Raw genomic sequence first — 23,742 nt, 5'->3', positions numbered from 1 at the left:
GCAGAGAGGAGGTGGTGAGGAGAAGAGAGGAGGTGGGTGAGGAGCAGAGAGGAGGTGGGTGAGGAGCAGAGAGGAGGTGGGTGAGGAGCAGAGAGGAGGTGGTGAGGAGGTGGGTGAGGAGCAGAGAGGAGGTGGTGAGGAGCAGAGAGGAGGTGGGTGAGGAGCAGAGAGGAGGTGGTGAGGAGCAGAGAGGAGGTGGGTGAGGAGCAGAGAGGAGGTAGTGAGGAGCAGAGAGGAGGTGGGTGAGGAGCAGAGAGGAGGTGGGTGAGGAGCAGAGAGGAGCAGAGAGGAGGTGGTGAGGAGCAGAGAGGAGGTGGTGAGGAGCAGAGAGGAGGCAGAGAGGAGGTGGGTGAGGAGCAGAGAGGAGGTGGTGAGGAGCAGAGAGGAGGCAGAGAGGAGGTGGGTGAGGAGCAGAGAGGAGGTGGGTGAGGAGCAGAGAGGAGGTGGTGAGGAGGTGGGTGAGGAGCAGAGAGGAGGTGGGTGAGGAGCATAGAGGAGGTGGTGAGGAGCAGAGAGGAGGCTGGTGAGGAGCAGAGAGGAGGTGGGTGAGGAGCAGAGAGGAGGTGGGTGAGGAGCAGAGAGGAGGTGGTGAGGAGCAGAGAGGAGGTGGGTGAGGAGCAGAGAGGAGGTGGTGAGGAGCAGAGAGGAGGTGGGTGAGGAGCAGAGAGGAGGTGGTGAGGAGCAGAGAGGAGGTGGGTGAGGAGCAGAGAGGAGGTGGTGAGGAGCAGAGAGGAGGTGGTGAGGAGTAGAGAGGAGGCAGAGAGGAGGTGGTGAGGAGCAGAGAGGAGGCTGGTGAGGAGCAGAGAGGAGGTGGGTGAGGAGCAGAGAGGAGATGGGTGAGGAGCAGAGAGGAGGTGGGTGAGGAGCAGAGAGGAGGCTGGTGAGGAGCAGAGAGGAGGTGGGTGAGGAGCAGAGAGGAGGTGGTGAGGAGCAGAGAGGAGGTGGGTGAGGAGCAGAGAGGAGGTGGTGAGGAGCAGAGAGGAGGTGGGTGAGGAGCAGAGAGGAGGTGGTGAGGAGCAGAGAGGAGGTGGGTGAGGAGCAGAGAGGAGGTGGGTGAGGAGCAGAGAGGAGGTGGGTGAGGAGGCTGGTGAGGAGCAGAGAGGAGGTGGTGAGGGGCAGAGAGGAGGTGGGTGAGGAGCAGAGAGGAGGTGGTGAGGAGCAGAGAGGAGGCAGAGAGGAGGTGGGTGAGGAGCAGAGAGGAGGTGGTGAGGAGCAGAGAGGAGGCAGAGAGGAGGTGGGTGAGGAGCAGAGAGGAGGTGGTGAGGAGCAGAGAGGAGGTGGTGAGGAGCAGAGAGGAGGAGGGTGAGGAGCAGAGAGGAGGTGGGTGAGGAGCAGAGAGGAGGTGGTGAGGAGCAGAGAGGAGGTGGTGAGGAGCAGAGAGGAGGTGGGTGAGGAGCAGAGAGGAGGTGGGTGAGGAGCAGAGAGGAGGTGGTGAGGAGCAGAGAGGAGGTGGGTGAGGAGCAGAGAGGAGGTGGTGAGGAGGTGGGTGAGGAGCAGAGAGGAGGTGGGTGAGGAGCATAGAGGAGGTGGTGAGGAGCAGAGAGGAGGCTGGTGAGGAGCAGAGAGGAGGTGGGTGAGGAGCAGAGAGGAGGTGGGTGAGGAGCAGAGAGGAGGTGGTGAGGAGCAGAGAGGAGGTGGGTGAGGAGCAGAGAGGAGGTGGTGAGGAGCAGAGAGGAGGTGGGTGAGGAGTAGAGAGGAGGCAGAGAGGAGGTGGGTGAGGAGCAGAGAGGAGGTGGGTGAGGAGCAGAGAGGAGGCAGAGAGGAGGTGGGTGAGGAGCAGAGAGGAGGTGGGTGAGGAGCAGAGAGGAGGTGGTGAGGAGCAGAGAGGAGGTGGGTGAGGAGCAGAGAGGAGGTGGGTGAGGAGCAGAGAGGAGGTGGGTGAGGAGCAGAGAGGAGGTGGGTGAGGAGCAGAGAGGAGGTGGTGAGGAGCAGAGAGGAGGCAGAGAGGAGGTGGGTGAGGAGCAGAAAGGAGGCAGAGAGGAGGTGGGTGAGGAGCAGAGAGGAGGTGGTGAGGAGCAGAGAGGAGGCAGAGAGGAGGTGGGTGAGGAGCAGAAAGGAGGCAGAGAGGAGGTGGGTGAGGAGCAGAGAGGAGGTGGTGAGGAGCAGAGAGGAGGCAGAGAGGAGGTGGTGAGGAGCAGAGAGGAGGTGGTGAGGAGCAGAGAGGAGGTGGTGAGGAGTAGAGAGGAGGCAGAGAGGAGGTGGTGAGGAGCAGAGAGGAGGCTGGTGAGGAGCAGAGAGGAGGTGGGTGAGGAGCAGAGAGGAGATGGGTGAGGAGCAGAGAGGAGGTGGGTGAGGAGCAGAGAGGAGGCTGGTGAGGAGCAGAGAGGAGGTGGGTGAGGAGCAGAGAGGAGGTGGTGAGGAGCAGAGAGGAGGTGGGTGAGGAGCAGAGAGGAGGTGGTGAGGAGCAGAGAGGAGGTGGGTGAGGAGCAGAGAGGAGGTGGTGAGGAGCAGAGAGGAGGTGGGTGAGGAGCAGAGAGGAGGTGGGTGAGGAGCAGAGAGGAGGTGGGTGAGGAGGCTGGTGAGGAGCAGAGAGGAGGTGGTGAGGGGCAGAGAGGAGGTGGGTGAGGAGCAGAGAGGAGGTGGTGAGGAGCAGAGAGGAGGCAGAGAGGAGGTGGGTGAGGAGCAGAGAGGAGGTGGTGAGGAGCAGAGAGGAGGCAGAGAGGAGGTGGGTGAGGAGCAGAGAGGAGGTGGGTGAGGAGCAGAGAGGAGGTGGTGAGGAGGTGGGTGAGGAGCAGAGAGGAGGTGGGTGAGGAGCATAGAGGAGGTGGTGAGGAGCAGAGAGGAGGCTGGTGAGGAGCAGAGAGGAGGTGGGTGAGGAGCAGAGAGGAGGTGGGTGAGGAGCAGAGAGGAGGTGGTGAGGAGCAGAGAGGAGGTGGGTGAGGAGCAGAGAGGAGGTGGTGAGGAGCAGAGAGGAGGTGGGTGAGGAGTAGAGAGGAGGCAGAGAGGAGGTGGGTGAGGAGCAGAGAGGAGGTGGGTGAGGAGCAGAGAGGAGGCAGAGAGGAGGTGGGTGAGGAGCAGAGAGGAGGTGGGTGAGGAGCAGAGAGGAGGTGGGTGAGGAGCAGAGAGGAGGTGGGTGAGGAGCAGAGAGGAGGTGGGTGAGGAGCAGAGAGGAGGTGGGTGAGGAGGCTGGTGAGGAGCAGAGAGGAGGTGGTGAGGGGCAGAGAGGAGGTGGGTGAGGAGCAGAGAGGAGGTGGTGAGGAGCAGAGAGGAGGCAGAGAGGAGGTGGGTGAGGAGCAGAGAGGAGGTGGTGAGGAGCAGAGAGGAGGCAGAGAGGAGGTGGGTGAGGAGCAGAGAGGAGGTGGTGAGGAGCAGAGAGGAGGTGGTGAGGAGCAGAGAGGAGGAGGGTGAGGAGCAGAGAGGAGGTGGGTGAGGAGCAGAGAGGAGGTGGTGAGGAGCAGAGAGGAGGTGGTGAGGAGCAGAGAGGAGGTGGGTGAGGAGCAGAGAGGAGGTGGGTGAGGAGCAGAGAGGAGGTGGTGAGGAGCAGAGAGGAGGTGGGTGAGGAGCAGAGAGGAGGTGGTGAGGAGGTGGGTGAGGAGCAGAGAGGAGGTGGGTGAGGAGCATAGAGGAGGTGGTGAGGAGCAGAGAGGAGGCTGGTGAGGAGCAGAGAGGAGGTGGGTGAGGAGCAGAGAGGAGGTGGGTGAGGAGCAGAGAGGAGGTGGTGAGGAGCAGAGAGGAGGTGGGTGAGGAGCAGAGAGGAGGTGGTGAGGAGCAGAGAGGAGGTGGGTGAGGAGTAGAGAGGAGGCAGAGAGGAGGTGGGTGAGGAGCAGAGAGGAGGTGGGTGAGGAGCAGAGAGGAGGCAGAGAGGAGGTGGGTGAGGAGCAGAGAGGAGGTGGGTGAGGAGCAGAGAGGAGGTGGTGAGGAGCAGAGAGGAGGTGGGTGAGGAGCAGAGAGGAGGTGGGTGAGGAGCAGAGAGGAGGTGGGTGAGGAGCAGAGAGGAGGTGGGTGAGGAGCAGAGAGGAGGTGGTGAGGAGCAGAGAGGAGGCAGAGAGGAGGTGGGTGAGGAGCAGAAAGGAGGCAGAGAGGAGGTGGGTGAGGAGCAGAGAGGAGGTGGTGAGGAGCAGAGAGGAGGCAGAGAGGAGGTGGGTGAGGAGCAGAAAGGAGGCAGAGAGGAGGTGGGTGAGGAGCAGAGAGGAGGTGGTGAGGAGCAGAGAGGAGGCAGAGAGGAGGTGGTGAGGAGCAGAGAGGAGGTGGTGAGGAGCAGAGAGGAGGTGGTGAGGAGTAGAGAGGAGGCAGAGAGGAGGTGGTGAGGAGCAGAGAGGAGGCTGGTGAGGAGCAGAGAGGAGGTGGGTGAGGAGCAGAGAGGAGATGGGTGAGGAGCAGAGAGGAGGTGGGTGAGGAGCAGAGAGGAGGCTGGTGAGGAGCAGAGAGGAGGTGGGTGAGGAGCAGAGAGGAGGTGGTGAGGAGCAGAGAGGAGGTGGGTGAGGAGCAGAGAGGAGGTGGTGAGGAGCAGAGAGGAGGTGGGTGAGGAGCAGAGAGGAGGTGGTGAGGAGCAGAGAGGAGGTGGGTGAGGAGCAGAGAGGAGGTGGGTGAGGAGCAGAGAGGAGGTGGGTGAGGAGGCTGGTGAGGAGCAGAGAGGAGGTGGTGAGGGGCAGAGAGGAGGTGGGTGAGGAGCAGAGAGGAGGTGGTGAGGAGCAGAGAGGAGGCAGAGAGGAGGTGGGTGAGGAGCAGAGAGGAGGTGGTGAGGAGCAGAGAGGAGGCAGAGAGGAGGTGGGTGAGGAGCAGAGAGGAGGTGGTGAGGAGCAGAGAGGAGGTGGTGAGGAGCAGAGAGGAGGAGGGTGAGGAGCAGAGAGGAGGTGGGTGAGGAGCAGAGAGGAGGTGGTGAGGAGCAGAGAGGAGGTGGTGAGGAGCAGAGAGGAGGTGGGTGAGGAGCAGAGAGGAGGTGGGTGAGGAGCAGAGAGGAGATGGGTGAGGAGCAGAGAGGAGGTGGGTGAGGAGCAGAGAGGAGGCTGGTGAGGAGCAGAGAGGAGGTGGGTGAGGAGCAGAGAGGAGGTGGTGAGGAGCAGAGAGGAGGTGGGTGAGGAGCAGAGAGGAGGTGGTGAGGAGCAGAGAGGAGGTGGGTGAGGAGCAGAGAGGAGGTGGTGAGGAGCAGAGAGGAGGTGGGTGAGGAGCAGAGAGGAGGTGGGTGAGGAGCAGAGAGGAGGTGGGTGAGGAGGCTGGTGAGGAGCAGAGAGGAGGTGGTGAGGGGCAGAGAGGAGGTGGGTGAGGAGCAGAGAGGAGGTGGTGAGGAGCAGAGAGGAGGCAGAGAGGAGGTGGGTGAGGAGCAGAGAGGAGGTGGTGAGGAGCAGAGAGGAGGCAGAGAGGAGGTGGGTGAGGAGCAGAGAGGAGGTGGTGAGGAGCAGAGAGGAGGTGGTGAGGAGCAGAGAGGAGGAGGGTGAGGAGCAGAGAGGAGGTGGGTGAGGAGCAGAGAGGAGGTGGTGAGGAGCAGAGAGGAGGTGGTGAGGAGCAGAGAGGAGGTGGGTGAGGAGCAGAGAGGAGGTGGTGAGGAGCAGAGAGGAGGTGGGTGAGGAGCAGAGAGGAGGTGGTGAGGAGGTGGGTGAGGAGCAGAGAGGAGGTGGGTGAGGAGCAGAGAGGAGGTGGGTGAGGAGCATAGAGGAGGTGGTGAGGAGCAGAGAGGAGGCTGGTGAGGAGCAGAGAGGAGGTGGGTGAGGAGCAGAGAGGAGGTGGGTGAGGAGCAGAGAGGAGGTGGTGAGGAGCAGAGAGGAGGTGGGTGAGGAGCAGAGAGGAGGTGGTGAGGAGCAGAGAGGAGGTGGGTGAGGAGCAGAGAGGAGGTGGGTGAGGAGTAGAGAGGAAGCAGAGAGGAGGTGGGTGAGGAGCAGAGAGGAGGTGGGTGAGGAGCAGAGAGGAGGCAGAGAGGAGGTGGGTGAGGAGCAGAGAGGAGGTGGTGAGGAGCAGAGAGGAGGTGGGTGAGGAGGTGGGTGAGGAGCAGAGAGGAGGTGGTGAGGAGCAGAGAGGAGGCAGAGAGGAGGTGGGTGAGGAGCAGAGAGGAGGTGGTGAGGAGCAGAGAGGAGGTGGTGAGGAGCAGAGAGGAGGTGGGTGAGGAGCAGAGAGGAGGTGGGTGAGGAGCAGAGAGGAGGTGGTGAGGAGCAGAGAGGAGGTGGGTGAGGAGCAGAGAGGAGGCTGGTGAGGAGCAGAGAGGAGCAGAGAGGAGGCAGAGAGGAGGTGGGTGAGGAGCAGAGAGGAGGTGGTGAGGAGCAGAGAGGAGGTGGTGAGGAGCAGAGAGGAGGTGGGTGAGGAGCAGAGAGGAGGCTGGTGAGGAGCAGAGAGGAGGTGGGTGAGGAGCAGAGAGGAGGCAGAGAGGAGGTGGGTGAGGAGCAGAGAGGAGGCAGAGAGGAGGTGGGTGAGGAGCAGAGAGGAGGTGGTGAGGAGCAGAGAGGAGGTGGTGAGGAGCAGAGAGGAGGTGGGTGAGGAGCAGAGAGGAGGTGGGTGAGGAGGTGGTGAGGAGCAGAGAGGAGGTGGTGAGGAGCAGAGAGGAGGTGGTGAGGAGCAGAGAGGAGGTGGGTGAGGAGCAGAGAGGAGGTGGTGAGGAGCAGAGAGGAGGTGGGTGAGGAGGTGGTGAGGAGCAGAGAGGAGGTGGTGAGGAGCAGAGCGGAGGTGGGTGAGGAGCAGAGAGGAGGTGGTGAGGAGCAGAGAGGAGGTGGTGAGGAGCAGAGAGGAGGTGGTGAGGAGCAGAGAGGAGGTGGGTGAGGAGCAGAGAGGAGGTGGGTGAGGAGCAGAGAGGAGGTGGTGAGGAGCAGAGAGGAGGTGGTGAGGAGCAGAGAGGAGGTGGTGAGGAGCAGAGAGGAGATGGTGAGGAGCAGAGAGGAGGTGGGTGAGGAGCAGAGAGGAGGTGGGTGAGGAGCAGAGAGGAGGTGGGTGAGGAGCAGAGAGGAGGTGGTGAGGAGCAGAGAGGAGGTGGGTGAGGAGCAGAGAGGAGGTGGGTGAGGAGTAGAGAGGAGGCAGAGAGGAGGTGGGTGAGGAGCAGAGAGGAGGTGGGTGAGGAGCAGAGAGGAGGCAGAGAGGAGGTGGGTGAGGAGCAGAGAGGAGGTGGTGAGGAGCAGAGAGGAGGTGGGTGAGGAGGTGGGTGAGGAGCAGAGAGGAGGTGGTGAGGAGCAGAGAGGAGGTGGGTGAGGAGCAGAGAGGAGGTGGTGAGGAGCAGAGAGGAGGTGGTGAGGAGCACAGAGGAGGTGGTGAGGAGCAGAGAGGAGGTGGGTGAGGAGCAGAGAGGAGGTGGGTGAGGAGCAGAGAGGAGGTGGTGAGGAGCAGAGAGGAGGTGGTGAGGAGCAGAGAGGAGGTGGTGAGGAGCAGAGAGGAGATGGTGAGGAGCAGAGAGGAGGTGGTGAGGAGCAGAGAGGAGGCTGATGAGGAGCAGAGAGGAGGTGGGTGAGGAGCAGAGAGGAGGTGGGTGAGGAGCAGAGAGGAGGTGGTGAGGAGCAGAGAGGAGGTGGGTGAGGAGCAGAGAGGAGGTGGTGAGGAGCAGAGAGGAGGTGGGTGAGGAGCAGAGAGGAGGTGGGTGAGGAGTAGAGAGGAGGCAGAGAGGAGGTGGGTGAGGAGCAGAGAGGAGGTGGGTGAGGAGCAGAGAGGAGGCAGAGAGGAGGTGGGTGAGGAGCAGAGAGGAGGTGGTGAGGAGCAGAGAGGAGGTGGGTGAGGAGGTGGGTGAGGAGCAGAGAGGAGGTGGTGAGGAGCAGAGAGGAGGCAGAGAGGAGGTGGGTGAGGAGCAGAGAGGAGGTGGTGAGGAGCAGAGAGGAGGTGGTGAGGAGCAGAGAGGAGGTGGGTGAGGAGCAGAGAGGAGGTGGTGAGGAGCAGAGAGGAGGTGGGTGAGGAGCAGAGAGGAGGCTGGTGAGGAGCAGAGAGGAGCAGAGAGGAGGCAGAGAGGAGGTGGGTGAGGAGCAGAGAGGAGGTGGTGAGGAGCAGAGAGGAGGTGGTGAGGAGCAGAGAGGAGGTGGGTGAGGAGCAGAGAGGAGGCTGGTGAGGAGCAGAGAGGAGGTGGGTGAGGAGCAGAGAGGAGGTGGGTGAGGAGCAGAGAGGAGGTGGTGAGGAGCAGAGAGGAGGTGGGTGAGGAGCAGAGAGGAGGCTGGTGAGGAGCAGAGAGGAGCAGAGAGGAGGCAGAGAGGAGGTGGGTGAGGAGCAGAGAGGAGGTGGTGAGGAGCAGAGAGGAGGTGGTGAGGAGCAGAGAGGAGGTGGGTGAGGAGCAGAGAGGAGGCTGGTGAGGAGCAGAGAGGAGGTGGGTGAGGAGCAGAGAGGAGGCAGAGAGGAGGTGGGTGAGGAGCAGAGAGGAGGCAGAGAGGAGGTGGGTGAGGAGCAGAGAGGAGGTGGTGAGGAGCAGAGAGGAGGTGGTGAGGAGCAGAGAGGAGGTGGGTGAGGAGCAGAGAGGAGGTGGGTGAGGAGGTGGTGAGGAGCAGAGAGGAGGTGGTGAGGAGCAGAGAGGAGGTGGTGAGGAGCAGAGAGGAGGTGGGTGAGGAGCAGAGAGGAGGTGGTGAGGAGCAGAGAGGAGGTGGGTGAGGAGGTGGTGAGGAGCAGAGAGGAGGTGGTGAGGAGCAGAGCGGAGGTGGGTGATGAGCAGAGAGGAGGTGGTGAGGAGCAGAGAGGAGGTGGTGAGGAGCAGAGAGGAGGTGGTGAGGAGCAGAGAGGAGGTGGGTGAGGAGCAGAGAGGAGGTGGGTGAGGAGCAGAGAGGAGGTGGTGAGGAGCAGAGAGGAGGTGGTGAGGAGCAGAGAGGAGATGGTGAGGAGCAGAGAGGAGGTGGGTGAGGAGCAGAGAGGAGGTGGGTGAGGAGCAGAGAGGAGGTGGGTGAGGAGCAGAGAGGAGGTGGGTCAGACAGGCCAGAGGACAGCAGCTCCAGACCCACAAGCCAGCTTCTGTCAGCAGCCGTCAGCCTCCCAGAACTGGGACTATGACTATGACTATGACTATGACTAGGACTAGGACTAGGACTAGGACTAGGACTAGGACTAGGACTAGGACTAGGACTAGGACTGACACTAGGACTGGGTGACACTGCAGGAGCTATGTATGCTCACTGCTTGTCGACTTATGCCGCGGTCCAGGCAACCCGTAACTCGTGTTTTTCCGACCTTCTACACGTGAAAATGCACTGGAATGGCAGTCAAACCCGTAACTTCCCACCCGTGAACTCGTACAGATCGATGTACTCCCAGTTGCGCTCTCTGACGTCACACAGCCTCTAAACAAGATGGCAGCCCCCATGGGTACGGCGACAAAGATAACTTTAGGGCAACGTAAAGTAAATTTGTACGTTGTAATCAAAATAATACAAACGATTATGCATTACAACCTGCTATGTGTATGTAATGATGCCCAAATATCTTGACGACAAGTGATAGCTAGTGCTAGCTAGCTAACATTAAGGTAAACCTGAACGTTTAGTTTGCCAGCTCTGACAATGTGCCAGATCTCAAGCTTTTACCATATCGGCTTGTTTACATTTATCCAGAATGCCACTCATTCAGACAGTTTGCCTGGAACGCTATGAAGTCGTGAGTCGTGACTTGAAGTTACAAAATGGGCTCAAAAACCTATCTGGAACGCGGCATTACATTAGAGTTTATATTCACACACGCACGCACGCACACACGCACACACATACACACACACACACGCACACACACACATACACACACATACACACACACATACACACACACATACACACACGCACGCACACGCGCACACACACACATACACACACACTCACACACACACTGTCAGAACTAATTGATAGTGACAGAGCGACCATGAGCACATGTGCAGCGCTGCTCTCTCCTCCTGACTCCTCTGAGTGTCCTGGTCAGGAAGCTGCTCTCTCCTCCTGACTCCTCTGAGTGTCCTGGTCAGGAAGCTGCTCTCTCCTCCTGACTCCTCTGAGTGTCCTGGTCAGGAAGCTGCTCTCTCCTCCTGACTCCTCTGAGTGTCCTGGTCAGGAAGCTACTCTCTCTCCTGACTCCTCTGAGTGTCCTGGTCAGGAAGCTGCTCTCTCCTCCTGACTCCTCTGAGTGTCCTGGTCAGGAAGCAGCGCTGCTCTCTCTCTGGAGAGAGACAAGGCTGCTGTCTTTCATAGCACAGATTAAAGATTGTCCTGAAATGTTTTTGTGCCGCCTCTAAGGGGTTTTACCTACCGCTCTCCTTCTCCACCTGGACCTCTCTCTCTTTCTGTCACTCTGTCTGTCTGTCTCTCTCACTCTCTTTCTGTCACTCTGTCTGTCTCTCTCTCTCTCTCTTTCTCTGTCTGTCTGTCTGTCTGTCTGTCTGTCTGTCTGTCCAGTATGTCTGTCTCTCTCTCTCTCTTTCTCTGTCTGTCTGTCTGTCTGTCTCTCTGTCTGTCCAGTATGTCTGTCTGTCTGTCTGTCTGTCTGTCTGTCTGTCTGTCTGTCTCTCTCTCTCTCTCTTTTTCTCTGTCTGTCTGTCTGTCTGTCTGTCTGTCTGTCTGTCTGTCTGTCTGTCTGTCTGTCCAGTATGTCTGTCTCTCTCTCTCTTTTTCTCTTTATTATACTGGTGATGATACTTGTGATTATACTGGTGATTATACTGGTGATTATACTGGTGATTATACTGGTGATTATACTGGTGATTATACTGGTGATTATACTGGTTGTGATACTGGTGATTATACTGGTGATTATACTAGTGATTATACTGGTGATTATACTGGTGATTATACTAGTGATTATACTAGTGATTATACTGGTGATTATATTGGTGATTATATTGGTGATTATACTGGTGATTATACTGGTGATTATATTGGTGATTATACTGGTGATTATATTGGTGATTATATTGGTGATTATATTGGTGATTATACTGTTGATTATACTGGTGATTATACTGGTGATGATACTGGTGATTATACTGGTGATTATACTGGTGATTATACTAGTGATTATACTGGTGATTATACTGGTGATTATACTGGTTGTGATACTTGTGATTATACTGGTTGTGATACTGGTGATTATATTGGTGATTATACCGGTGATGATACTGGTGATGATACTGGTGATTATACTGGTGATTATACTGGTGATTATACTGGTGATTATACTGGTGATTATACTGGTGATTACACTGGTGATTATACTAGTGATTATACTGGTTGTGATACTAGTGATTATACTGGTGATGATACTGGTGATGATACTAGTGATTATACTGGTGATTATACTGGTGATTACACTGGTGATTATACTAGTGATTATACTGGTTGTGATACTAGTGATTATACTGGTGATTATACTGGTGATTATACTAGTGATTATACTGGTTGTGATACTAGTGATTATACTGGTGATTATACTGGTGATTATACTGGTTGTGATACTTGTGATTATACTAGTGATTATACTGGTTGTGATACTAGTGATTATACTGGTGATTATACTGGTGATTATACTGGTTGTGATACTTGTGATTATATTGGTGATTATACTGGTGATGATACTGGTGATGATACTGGTGATTATACTGGTGATTATACTGGTGATTATACTGGTGATTATACTGGTGATTATACTGGTGATTATACTGGTGATTACACTGGTGATTATACTAGTGATTATACTGGTTGTGATACTAGTGATTATACTGGTGATTATACTGGTGATTATACTAGTGATTATACTGGTTGTGATACTAGTGATTATACTGGTGACTATACTGGTGATTATACTGGTTGTGATACTTGTGATTATACTGGTGATTATACTGGTTGTGATACTGGTGATGATACTGGTGATTATACTGGTGACTATACTGGTGATTACACTGGTGATTATACTGGTGATTATACTGGTGATTATATTGGTGATTATACTGGTGATGATACTGGTGATGATACTGGTGATTATACTGGTGACTATACTGGTGATTACACTGGTGATTATACTGGTGATTATACTGGTGATTATACTGGTGATTATACTGGTGATGATACTGGTGATTATATTGGTGATTATACTGGTGATTATACTGGTGATTATATTGGTGATTATACTGGTGATTATACTGGTGATTATACTAGTGATTATACTGGTGATTATACTGGTGATTATACTGGTGATTATACTGGTGATTATACTGGTGATTATATTGGTGATTATACTGGTGATTATACTGGTGATTATACTGGTGATTATACTGGTGATTATACTGGTGATTATACTGGTGATTATATTGGTGATTATACTGGTGATTATACTGGTGATTATATTGGTGATTATACTGGTTGTGATACTGGTGATTATACTGGTTGTGATACTGGTGATTAAACTGGTGATGAAGCAGAGAGGGATGAGGCAGAGAGGGATGAGGTAGAGAGGGATGAGGTAGAGAGGGATGAGGCAGAGAGGGATGAGGTAGAGAGGGATGAGAGGAGAGACAGAGAAAGCGTGAGACTGTGTGTGTGTGTGTGTGAGTGTGTGTGTGTGTGAGTGTGTGTGTGAGTGTGTGTGTGTGTGTGTGTGTGTGTGTGTGTGTGAGTGTTTCTCTTTGAGTCATATGTCACCCACAGCCAATCATACGCTGCCTCTGTACTCATCATCATATCATGTGTTTATTTAACCTTTATTAAGATGAAGTCCAGCTGAGATACGGGCTCTGCAGTTTAGAGCTTCACATATATTGATACACATATGCTGCTCCTAATGCAGAATAGATGCGTTATGAGCAGGTTAGGGTTGACTGCATGGTGTTCAGTGTTCAGTAGTGTCATCATGTCCAGAAGGACAGATCCGAGGCTAGAAGACCTCAAGGCTTCTTCTTCTGCCGTCATGGCGTTTGGTATGCACGTCTAGTCACGTGGTTTATAGCCTACACGCTAACCCCAAATACATCTGCTACTAAACATGTGACATGGATGTAGCCTAAATGACAAGTTAAAACCGAATTTACCAACCGGTCTTAACCTACATTCAGTGACCTTGTCTGGAATAGGCGCTCCGCTGGGTGGTTTTTCTGCAGAAAGCTCAATCGATCCCTGCGCCATCTACCCTACCTACTACCCTACTACCAGCGAGTGAGCTCACATGCCATCTCCTTCCCTGCGACCTTATCCCAGTTCCAACCCGCTACACCCCGAGAGAATCACTGACCCACACGCTTTAAGAGCGGGAGATACCGGACACATTCATTATAGGCGACTGGCGACGCGCAGGGGAACCGTAGGGTTGCGGTGAGTGGATCTCTTTTTCCAACAGTGATATTCATCCCTTTACTCGTGTTTCAGAGGGACAGTGGGATCAGAGAAGGACCGTCTTTCTCACGGTGACGCTGACATTGTCACACAGGCTGTCATTGCGCGTTCCTATAAAGGCAACACCAGCAGAAGCCTGTGCGTCAATGCTGCCGACGGCATTCATGTGTGCGGGCTGACCGCTCCACTGTCCAGCTGAGGTCATCTGATGATCCTCTAATGTCCCCGGGGGGCAATCAGTCCGTCTCGCCCCTTTAACAGACTATAGTCTACAGAAACAGGTTTATAGTCATTTAAGGGAACGATATAATTACATGAAATTATAGTAAAACAACCACAAATAGCCTATTGTTTGATCCATATGAGTGTGTAGTAGACAGACAGGCTGGTTCATATGAGTGTGTAGTAGACAGACAGGCTGGTTCATATGAGTGTGTAGTAGACAGACAGGCTGGTTCATATGAGTGTGTGGTAGACAGACAGGCTGGTTCATATCGCTGGTGGGAACTTGGTCTCCGCGCCAGACAGACTTGGTGAAGTTTGGAAACCCGATAGGAGGGGGACAGTATGCGCAGCTGATGCACGCAGGCTAAAAATAATCCGCTTCCACAATATTCTGTGATTCTCGTCTCTAAAAAGCAGTCAGAACGGAATGAAACAGCGTCAGTAAGAACATTTCTTTCAGTGGTAAGGTATCCGTTTCTCAATTTTATTCATTGGAATAACTTAGGCGATATTAACATCTTTTGGTTTGGTAAATGACGCGTTTGTGAGTGGTATTTCGAAGCTGTTGACAGCCCCCGGTTGGGAACAGTTAAAATTCACCCGACACTCGTGTGTAACATTACATAAATGACATGACTTTGTCACGTAGTTGTGTTACATTTGATAGATTGTGCGCTTGGGGTTGAGTCTGAGACATGAAGCCTATCCCAGCTGGTTAAAATGGGCATGCGAGTCTGCTCTCCTTGCTGGACTTGAGCTGAAGGCTAATTTTAAGGTCACATTAATTGAACATAAAGCATTTTGACATATCCTGAATAGGACTTGATATGAAGGAGCATTTGAGTGAGCAGGTGCCTGGAGCTCCAGTGTCTGGTGCTGTTCACAGATGAGGGTGTGTGAACACGTTTTATAAACGTGCTTTAGAGCCAGTCAGGTGAGGAGCAGAGCGCCAGAAGACGTTTAGAGAACTCCAGTATGCCAGAGACAGGCAATACTACAGCCAGCCAGATAGACAGACAGACAGACAGACAGGCAGATAGACAGGCAGACAGACAGACAGGCAGACAGACAGACAGACAGACAGACAGGCAGACAGGCAGACAGACAGACAGACAGGCAGACAGACAGACAGACAGGCAGACAGACAGGCAAACAGACAGACAGACAGACAGAAAGACAGACAGACAGGCAGACAGACAGACAGGCAGACAGACAGACAGACAGGCAGACAGACAGGCAAACAGTCAGACAGACAGGCAGACAGACAGTCAGACAGACAGACAAACAGACAGGCAGACAGACAGACAGACAGACAGACAGACAGACAGACAGGCAGACAGACAGTCAGACAGACAGACAGACACGCAGACAGACAGTCAGACAGACAGGCAGACAGACAGGCAAACAGACAGGCAGACAGACAGACATACAGACAGACAGACAGACAGACAGACAGACAGACAGACAGACAGACAGGCAGACCGACAGACAGACAGACAGACAGACGGACAGACAGACAGGCAGACAGACAGACAGAGTGCAACAATCAGATAATTGAGTCAGGGACAGAAGTGTGTGGTTTAGATAATCTAGTCAGGGACAGAAGTGTGTGTTTAGATAATTGAGTCAGGGACAGAAGTGTGTGGTTTAGATAATTGAGTCAGGGACAGAAGTGTGTGTTTAGATAATTGAGTCAGGGACAGAAGTGTGTGTTTAGATAATTGAGTCAGGGACAGAAGTGTGTGTTTAGATAATCTAGTCAGGGACAGAAGTGTGTGTTTTGCTGTGTGTGTCAGAAGTGTGTGTTTAGATAATCTAGTCAGGGACAGAAGTGTGTGGTTTTGATAATTGAGTCAGGGACAGAAGTGTGTGTTTTGCTGTGTGTGTCAGACTAGCAGACCTGTGCTTCTGGGACGGTTCATGTGGTTGGATTCACATCACCACCTGATCTCATGGCTCATTAAACAACCAGCAGACAGGTCTGCTTGATTGACGAGGCACTGGGCCATAGACAGAACTCCGCTGTGCTCTTGTCCCTCCCCTCAGGCTTGTGTGGACCAATCCGGTGGCATGGGCCTCTCGTTCTGTGGTAACGACCAGGACCATAACGCCTACAGCGTGGAGGACGGCGTGCTCAACAATGGCTGCTTCATCGACGCCCTCAACCTGGTCCCCCACGTCTTCCTGCTCTTCATCACCTTCCCCATTCTCTTCATCGGTGGGTTGAAACACACACACACACACACACACATACACACATACACACCAGAGGAGGCTCGTCCATTGAGGTAGGGTCTTCCTCAGTTCAGTTTTTGGAGAGAAGAGAGGGATTAAAATATAAATATATGAATTTATTTATAATTAATATTTCATATTATCTCAGTTTTGTTCATACATCAGGTTTTCCCTATGGATAAAAACCCATTATTGAAATTCTAAAGCTCCAACAGTGACATCTATAACATGCAGCTGGAGGACCCATAGATATCTATGGAAGGGAGGAATTCCTCTCTTGGGCGTGTCCCTTAGGGGTCTATCAATGTAATGCCATTTTTCCATGCTAATTTGTGATTGGCCAAAACGCTGAAAAATTACCGCAACGGAGGACAGTACTCTGAACAGGATTTAATGATTGACATTTTGTTAGTCCAATCACATTCCAGATTCCAGATTTACCACAGTGAAGGCCGATTGAGTCGGCGTTGATGTCTGTGTTTCTCTTCCCTGTGCCATTGGAGACTTTTTGTGTGTTCATAGCTCCATAATATAATACATCCGAAAGTATTATGGGACATATTATACATCAAACTGTTCGTCTATTTGTCTTGATTCTAGCCATCTAAATATCCAAGCTGACATAAATACTTTTTGAGCTAGAGCCGTCTGAACACAACAGTTCCACTGGCTGGCTATAGCCGGTAACGTTAGCTACGGGGGCTACGAGGTGCACGTCAGGCTACGGCATAGGCAGGCGCGCTGATTGGCTGGAGGCGCAAACTGTCGGCAACTCGTCCAAAACATTTCTAGAAGAGACTGGGTCACAACACCGGATGGGAGAAATGCACTGAACAGCCTGGCTCCTGCTTGCGTGAGAATTGATCGCTTTGCGGTGCTTATTCCTCATCCAGTGATGTATGGGTGGATGGAAAACTTTCAACTGAATGTTCATATTGGTCCTCATTCCTGAACATTTTCTTAAATGTCTTCTTATGAACTTCGTAAGACCAACCCTAAGAAAGATCCCTGCTGGATTCATGAACGGGTGGAAATGTGTTCCTAAACCGCCCATGTGTTCTCAGCTGTGCTCCCCTTCTTAAGTTGAATGCGCGTTCTCCAGGGTTCTGATCTGTTAAACCAGGAGATGGTTATCCAGGGTTCTGATCTGTTAAACCAGGAGATGGTTATCCAGGGTTCTGATCTGTTAAACCAGGAGATGGTTATCCAGGGTTCTGATCTGTTAAACCAGGAGATGGTTATCCAGGGTTCTGATCTGTTAAACCAGGAGACGGTTATCTGGGGTTCTGATCTGTTAAACCAGGAGACGGTTATCTGGGGTTCTGATCTGTTAAACCAGGAGACGGTTATCCAGGGTTCTGATCTGTTAAACCAGGAGACGGTTATCTGGGGTTCTGATCTGTTAAACCAGGAGACGGTTATCTGGGGTTCTGATCTGTTAAACCAGGAGATGGTTATCCAGGGTTCTGATCTGTTAAACCAGGAGACGGTTATCCAGGGTTCTGATCTGTTAAACCAGGAGATGGTTATCCAGGGTTCTGATCTGTTAAACCAGGAGACGGTTATCTGGGGTTCTGATCTGTTAAACCAGGAGACGGTTATCTGGGGTTCTGATCTGTTAAACCAGGAGATGGTTATCCAGGGTTCTGATCTGTTAAACCAGGAGACGGTTATCCAGGGTTCTGATCTGTTAAACCAGGAGATTGTTATCCAGGGTTCTGATCTGTTAAACCAGGAGACGGTTATCTGGGGTTCTGATCTGTTAAACCAGGAGATGGTTATCCAGGGTTCTGATCTGTTAAACCAGGAGACGGTTATCTGGGGTTCTGATCTGTTAAACCAGGAGACGGTTATCCAGGGTTCTGATCTGTTAAACCAGGAGACGGTTATCTGGGGTTCTGATCTGTTAAACCAGGAGATGGTTATCTGGGGTTCTGATCTGTTAAACCAGGAGATGGTTATCTGGGGTTCTGATCTGTTAAACCAGGAGATGGTTATCCAGGGTTCTGATCTGTTAAACCAGGAGATGGTTATCCAGGGTTCTGATCTGTTAAACCAGGAGACGGTTATCCAGGGTTCTGATCTGTTAAACCAGGAGACGGTTATCTGGGGTTCTGATCTGTTAAACCAGGAGATGGTTATCTGGGGTTCTGATCTGTTAAACCAGGAGATGGTTATCTGGGGTTCTGATCTGTTAAACCAGGAGACGGTTATCCAGGGTTCTGATCTGTTAAACCAGGAGACGGTTATCCAGGGTTCTGATCTGTTAAACCAGGAGACGGTTTTCCAGGGTTCTGATCTGTTAAACCAGGAGATGGTTATCCAGGGTTCTGATCTGTTAAACGAGATGGTTATCCAGGGTTCTGATCTGTTAAACGAGATGGTTATCCAGGGTTCTGATCTGTTAAACCAGGAGACGGTTATCCAGGGTTCTGATCTGTTAAATCAGGAGATGGTTATCCAGGGTTCTGATCTGTTAAACCAGGAGATGGTTATCCAGGGTTCTGATCTGTTAAACCAGGAGATGGTTATCCAGGGTTCTGATCTGTTAAACCAGGAGATGGTTATTCAGGGTTCTGATCTGTTAAACCAGGAGATGGTTATCCAGGGTTCTGATCTGTTAAACCAGGAGACGGTTATCCAGGGTTCTGATCTGTTAAACCAGGAGACGGTTATCTGGGGTTCTGATCTGTTAAACCAGGAGATGGTTATCCAGGGTTCTGATCTGTTAAACCAGGAGATGGTTATCCAGGGTTCTGATCTGTTAAACCAAATTTCTTCTTAACTTCTTCTTAACTGCGTTCAGGAATGAGGTCCAATGTCTTTTGGAGTTGTCAGCTAGATCAGCAAATCATGTCCCGCCCATTAGCCTACATCAACAAGCTATTTGACATCTACAACTACACAAGCTATCTGAGGAAATATACATCAACCATATATCAAACGATAGCTGGTTATCTATATAACAATCACAGATAATTCTGCCATCCGGGGTTCCGATCTGTTAAACCAGGAGATGGTTATCTGGGGTTCTGATCTGTTAAACGAGATGGTTATCCGGGGTTCCGATCTGTTAAACCAGGAGATGGTTATCCAGGGTTCTGATCTGTTAAACCAGGAGACGGTTATCCAGGGTTCTGATCTGTTAAACCAGGAGATGGTTATCCAGGGTTCTGATCTGTTAAACCAGGAGATGGTTATCCAGGGTTCTGATCTGTTAAACCAGGAGATGGTTATCCAGGGTTCTGATCTGTTAAACCAGGAGATGGTTATCCAGGGTTCCGATCTGTTAAACCAGGAGATGGTTATCCAGGGTTCTGATCTGTTAAACCAGGAGACGGTTATCCAGGGTTCTGATCTGTTAAACCAGGAGACGGTTATCCAGGGTTCTGATCTGTTAAACCAGGAGATGGTTATCCAGGGTTCTGATCTGTTAAACCAGGAGATGGTTATCCAGGGTTCTGATCTGTTAAACCAGGAGATGGTTATCCAGGGTTCTGATCTGTTAAACCAGGAGATGGTTATCCAGGGTTCTGATCTGTTAAACCAGGAGACGGTTATCCAGGGTTCTGATCTGTTAAACGAGATGGTTATCCAGGGTTCTGATCTGTTAAACGAGATGGTTATCTGGGGTTCTGATCTGTTAAACCAGGAGATGGTTATCCAGGGTTCTGATCTGTTAAACCAGGAGATGGTTATCCAGGGTTCTGATCTGTTAAACCAGGAGACGGTTATCCAGGGTTCTGATCTGTTAAACCAGGAGACGGTTATCCAGGGTTCTGATCTATTAAACCAGGAGATGGTTATCCAGGGTTCTGATCTGTTAAACCAGGAGACGGTTATCTGGGGTTCTGATCTGTTAAACCAGGAGACGGTTATCTGGGGTTCTGATCTATTAAACCAGGAGATGGTTATCCAGGGTTCTGATCTGTTAAACCAGGAGACGGTTATCTGGGGTTCTGATCTGTTAAACCAGGAGACGGTTATCCAGGGTTCTGATCTGTTAAACCAGGAGATGGTTATCCAGGGTTCTGGGCCTCGTTTCCCAGAGGCATCGTTAAGGCATCGTAGCGCTACGTGCTTTTTAAGAACGTCGTTAGCTCCACCTCTAGGTGGCGATGCGTTTCCCAGAACCTTCTCAAGACAAGGTATACCTTGGCTACGAAGGCTCTGGGAAACAGCTCCACCCAAGGTACATCGTAAATCTCCCTTACGATGTACCTTCCGAAGATACATCGTTAGCCTTCCTTGGAGCCGAAGCGCTGTTTCCCAGAGCCTTCTTAGCCAAGGTATACCACAGCCAAGGGATACGTTACGAAGGGCGGTCGGACCCCATCGTTAGTGTACCTTGGCGATGCGCTCCGTTCATCCCGTCATAGTTTTAGCTCGATTCGAGCGAAATTGCACTTTGAAAAAGGAGAGTTGCAATACAGCAGCGCACATCTATCTATCCTACCTGCGCGATTCACATAGTGTACACAAAATACAATTAACTTGAATGATGAAAATAATGTCAGCCTACAGAACACATCATGGGAATGTTGTTTTTAAAACTTTTATTGAGCCAAGCAACATATACGGACTATCCATAGCCTAATATAATCCACTTTGTGAACAACAACAACATTTTCTTATGTAAAGGGATAATTTGATGACATGACTTTTCTGTCTGTCTTTATATATTGTCAGACAGATATCCTGACGAATTGATTAATCCAATGAGGCCATCTAGATGAATAGTCAAATATCCTCACACATGCTCCAGAATATTGTAGAAAGCCTTCCCAGAACAGTGGAGGCTGTTATAGCTGCACAGGGGGGACCAACTCCATATGATGCCTATTCATTTAGAATGGGATGTCATGAAAGTTGCTATAGGTGTAATGTGTAGGTGGCCCAATACTGATGTCCTTATAGTGTACTTTGCTAACAGATTCACAGTATTTAGTGATCTTACAAATGCTGTTTGTTATATTGTGTGCCTTCTTCAAAACCTCTACTGTTGTAATGTGGCAAGAAACAACAAATATACAGGATGAAGGGAACTTGTTTAATATTGGTTGGGAAAAAACATGGGCAGGTTTGTTCTTCAGACTTTTGTCCTGTAACAGGCGGTCTTTTTCCGGGGTGGGGTTGTTAGACCCATGCCCAACCCCCAACCTGGAGGGCCAGTTGTTGCTTTTCGTCTGGCCTCTACCCTGAACCTGCCCGGCATGGTTGAACCTGCTGGGGGGTGACCCCCCTCCAATATAGCCTTCATGGTCATGGAGGCACACAAGCCTTCCCACCACGACAAGGTAGCAACACGTAGGAAGGATGAGTGGTGTGGTGAGTGTATGTAGTGTGTGTGCGCAGTGTACTGTGGTGGGTGGGCAGTGTGTGGTAAGTGTATGTAGCGTGTGTGGTGAGTGTGTGTAGTGTGTGTGGTTAGTGTGTGTGGTGAGTGTGTGCAGTGTGTCTCAGGCATCTGCATCATCTGCAAGGGAGGAAAATTCAATTAGTGACATTGAATGGAATGCATTCAGAATGTGAATAGACAGAGTATACAAAATACACACTTAGCCTACCTGGAGTTGGCAGAATAATGGGCACTGATATGGAGGGCCACACAAACTGTGCCTCTGCTAGGGCCTGCTGCCTGTTCTGCAGGTCCAGCCTCTCACGCTGCACACCCAGCCTCTGCCTCCCCACCTCCAGGAGCTCCTCGCTGCAGTCGCACCTCGCATCCGTGGTGTTCAGCTGCCTCTCACGGGGGGCGGGGGGGGGGGGGAAGTCATGGGGTGTGTGGGGAGAGCGTGTCGACGGGGTGGAGCAGTCTGACTGCGCTGGGGTCTCCTCTCCAGAGGACTGGGAGGCTTGGGGTGATTCAGCTGAGGGCTGGGAGGCTTGGAGTGATTCAGCTGAGGGCTGGATGTTGGAGGGGCCCTCTCCAGACTCCAAATCAAGGCCACCAGTGATGCCTTGGGAGGCTGTGAGGCCGATGATCGATAGGGCCTTCTCCTCCTCCGGGGTGAGGGAAGGCACGGTGCTCTGCCTCTCGGCGCACTGCCGCCACCCGGCTTTTGGCCTGACTGGCGAAGTCCTGCCATTTCTTGCTGACGACTGTCCACTCCCTGGGTGGCCCAGGAGTGGAAGCAGCCATCCGCGCTGCAATGCTCTCCCATGCAGCCTTCTTCAATGGGCTATATGCACAACTCCAGTATGCTACTTCCTGAAATTAGACATGCTTCTTTATTTCCTGTCTTACACTATTGGATGAAATGATTATTCAGGAATTCCTGAATAATCATTTCATCCAAAGTGTAGGTCAGGAAATAGAGAAGCATGTCTAATTTCAGGAAGTAGCCTACTGGAGTTGTGCATAGGCCCTACTGGTAGCCGCCAAACAGGACGGCCTTCGGTTGCTCCACCTCGTCCAGCATGATCACTAGTTATTCTTTGGTGAACGCTATCACACGCTTCCTCTTCATATCTGCCATGTCGCTCAATATGTGCAGTTACCCTTGTTTTTTTTATAGGCCACATGCGCCAACACCGGTGCCTGATAGATTAAATTAGTCATCGTATCCGCGTGGATTCTAACATGGGAATGCTACTGACACAGGTGCTATTCATATGAGCATTAAACCTTAGTTTGTGTGATGATTAAATTGGTGTTCATTTTGCGATCATCACTGCCTATTCATGTATTTTTTCATGCGCTTTCAAGACATCCCAGACGAGGCTTATATGACCCGATCCGATCCATGTTATTGCTGGTATATTAACTTTGATGCAATAGTAGACTATGCATTGTGACTATCACGCGGGCTCGCCTTGACTCTTAGATATATTCGCAGATTAGCTTCGGGAGCAGGACTTCATTTTTGGTAATATTAGGCTGCAATGACAATGATTAACACAACACGTATTATATTGTCATGTCATTTCAGTGACTTTACGAATGGCCATCGATGAGTGCGGCATCGATTAATTCTTTTTTCAGCACCGCGCCCAGGGACAGCTCCTCTAACGATGTATCTTGGGACGGACCTAACGATGTATCTTCACGCGCACGCTAAGGGATAGTCTGGGGAACACTCGTAGGAAACTCTGTCATTTCGCCAAGGTATACCTTGAGAAGCGTCGTAGTGCGGAGAAATTCGGCAAATCTGGGAAACGCGGCCCTGATCTGTTAAACCAGGAGACGGTTATCCAGGGTTCTGATCTGTTAAACGAGATGATTATCCAGGGTTCTGATCTGTTAAACGAGATGGTTATCCAGGGTTCTGATCTGTTAAACGAGATGGTTATTCAGGGTTCTGATCTGTTAAACCAGGAGATGGTTATCTGGGGTTCTGATCTGTTAAACCAGGAGATGGTTATCTGGGGTTCTGATCTGTTAAACCAGGAGATGGTTATCCAGGGTTCTGATCTGTTAAACCAGGAGACGGTTATCCAGGGTTCTGATCTGTTAAACCAGGAGACGGTTATCTGGGGTTCTGATCTGTTAAACCAGGAGACGGTTATCCAGGGTTCTGATCTGTTAAACCAGGAGACGGTTATCTGGGGTTCTGATCTGTTAAACCAGGAGACGGTTATCCAGGGTTCTGATCTGTTAAACCAGGAGACGGTTATCCAGGGTTCTGATCTGTTAAACCAGGAGACGGTTATCCAGGGTTCTGATCTGTTAAACCAGGAGATGGTTATCCAGGGTTCTGATCTGTTAAACCAGGAGATGGTTATCCAGGGTTCTGATCTGTTAAACCAGGAGATGGTTATCCAGGGTTCTGATCTGTTAAACCAGGAGACGGTTATCCAGGGTTCTGATCTGTTAAACCAGGAGACGGTTATCCAGGGTTCTGATCTGTTAAACCAGGAGATGGTTATCCAGGGTTCTGATCTGTTAAACCAGGAGATGGTTATCCAGGGTTCTGATCTGTTAAACCAGGAGACGGTTATCCAGGGTTCTGATCTGTTAAACCAGGAGATGGTTATCTGGGGTTCTGATCTGTTAAACCAGGAGATGGTTATCCAGGGTTCTGATCTGTTAAACCAGGAGATGGTTATCCAGGGTTCTGATCTGTTAAACCAGGAGACGGTTATCCAGGGTTCTGATCTG

General features: G+C 51.8%; 1 protein-coding gene across 1 annotated transcript in view; it reads left to right on the top strand.

Annotated features, from left to right (window-relative positions):
• Positions 1-13,746: 13,746 nt before the first annotated feature.
• The window catches only part of LOC311329426 (ATP-binding cassette sub-family C member 9-like), a gene marked incomplete at its 3' end in the record, with an annotated part of 92,117 nt that continues 82,121 nt past the window's right edge, over positions 13,747-23,742 (top strand). Inside the window, exons 1-2 of the mRNA XM_084463276.1 lie at positions 13,747-13,868; positions 15,453-15,624. Of these exons, the coding sequence (XP_084319402.1) occupies positions 15,477-15,624 (148 nt within the window). The remainder of the gene's footprint in view (positions 13,869-15,452; positions 15,625-23,742) is intronic.

Source organism: Borostomias antarcticus, assembly GCF_949987555.1.
Source record: "Borostomias antarcticus genome assembly, contig: scaffold_217, whole genome shotgun sequence".
Classification (NCBI taxonomy): domain Eukaryota; kingdom Metazoa; phylum Chordata; class Actinopteri; order Stomiiformes; family Stomiidae; genus Borostomias; species Borostomias antarcticus.
This window is presented reverse-complemented; position numbering and strand designations above follow the sequence as displayed.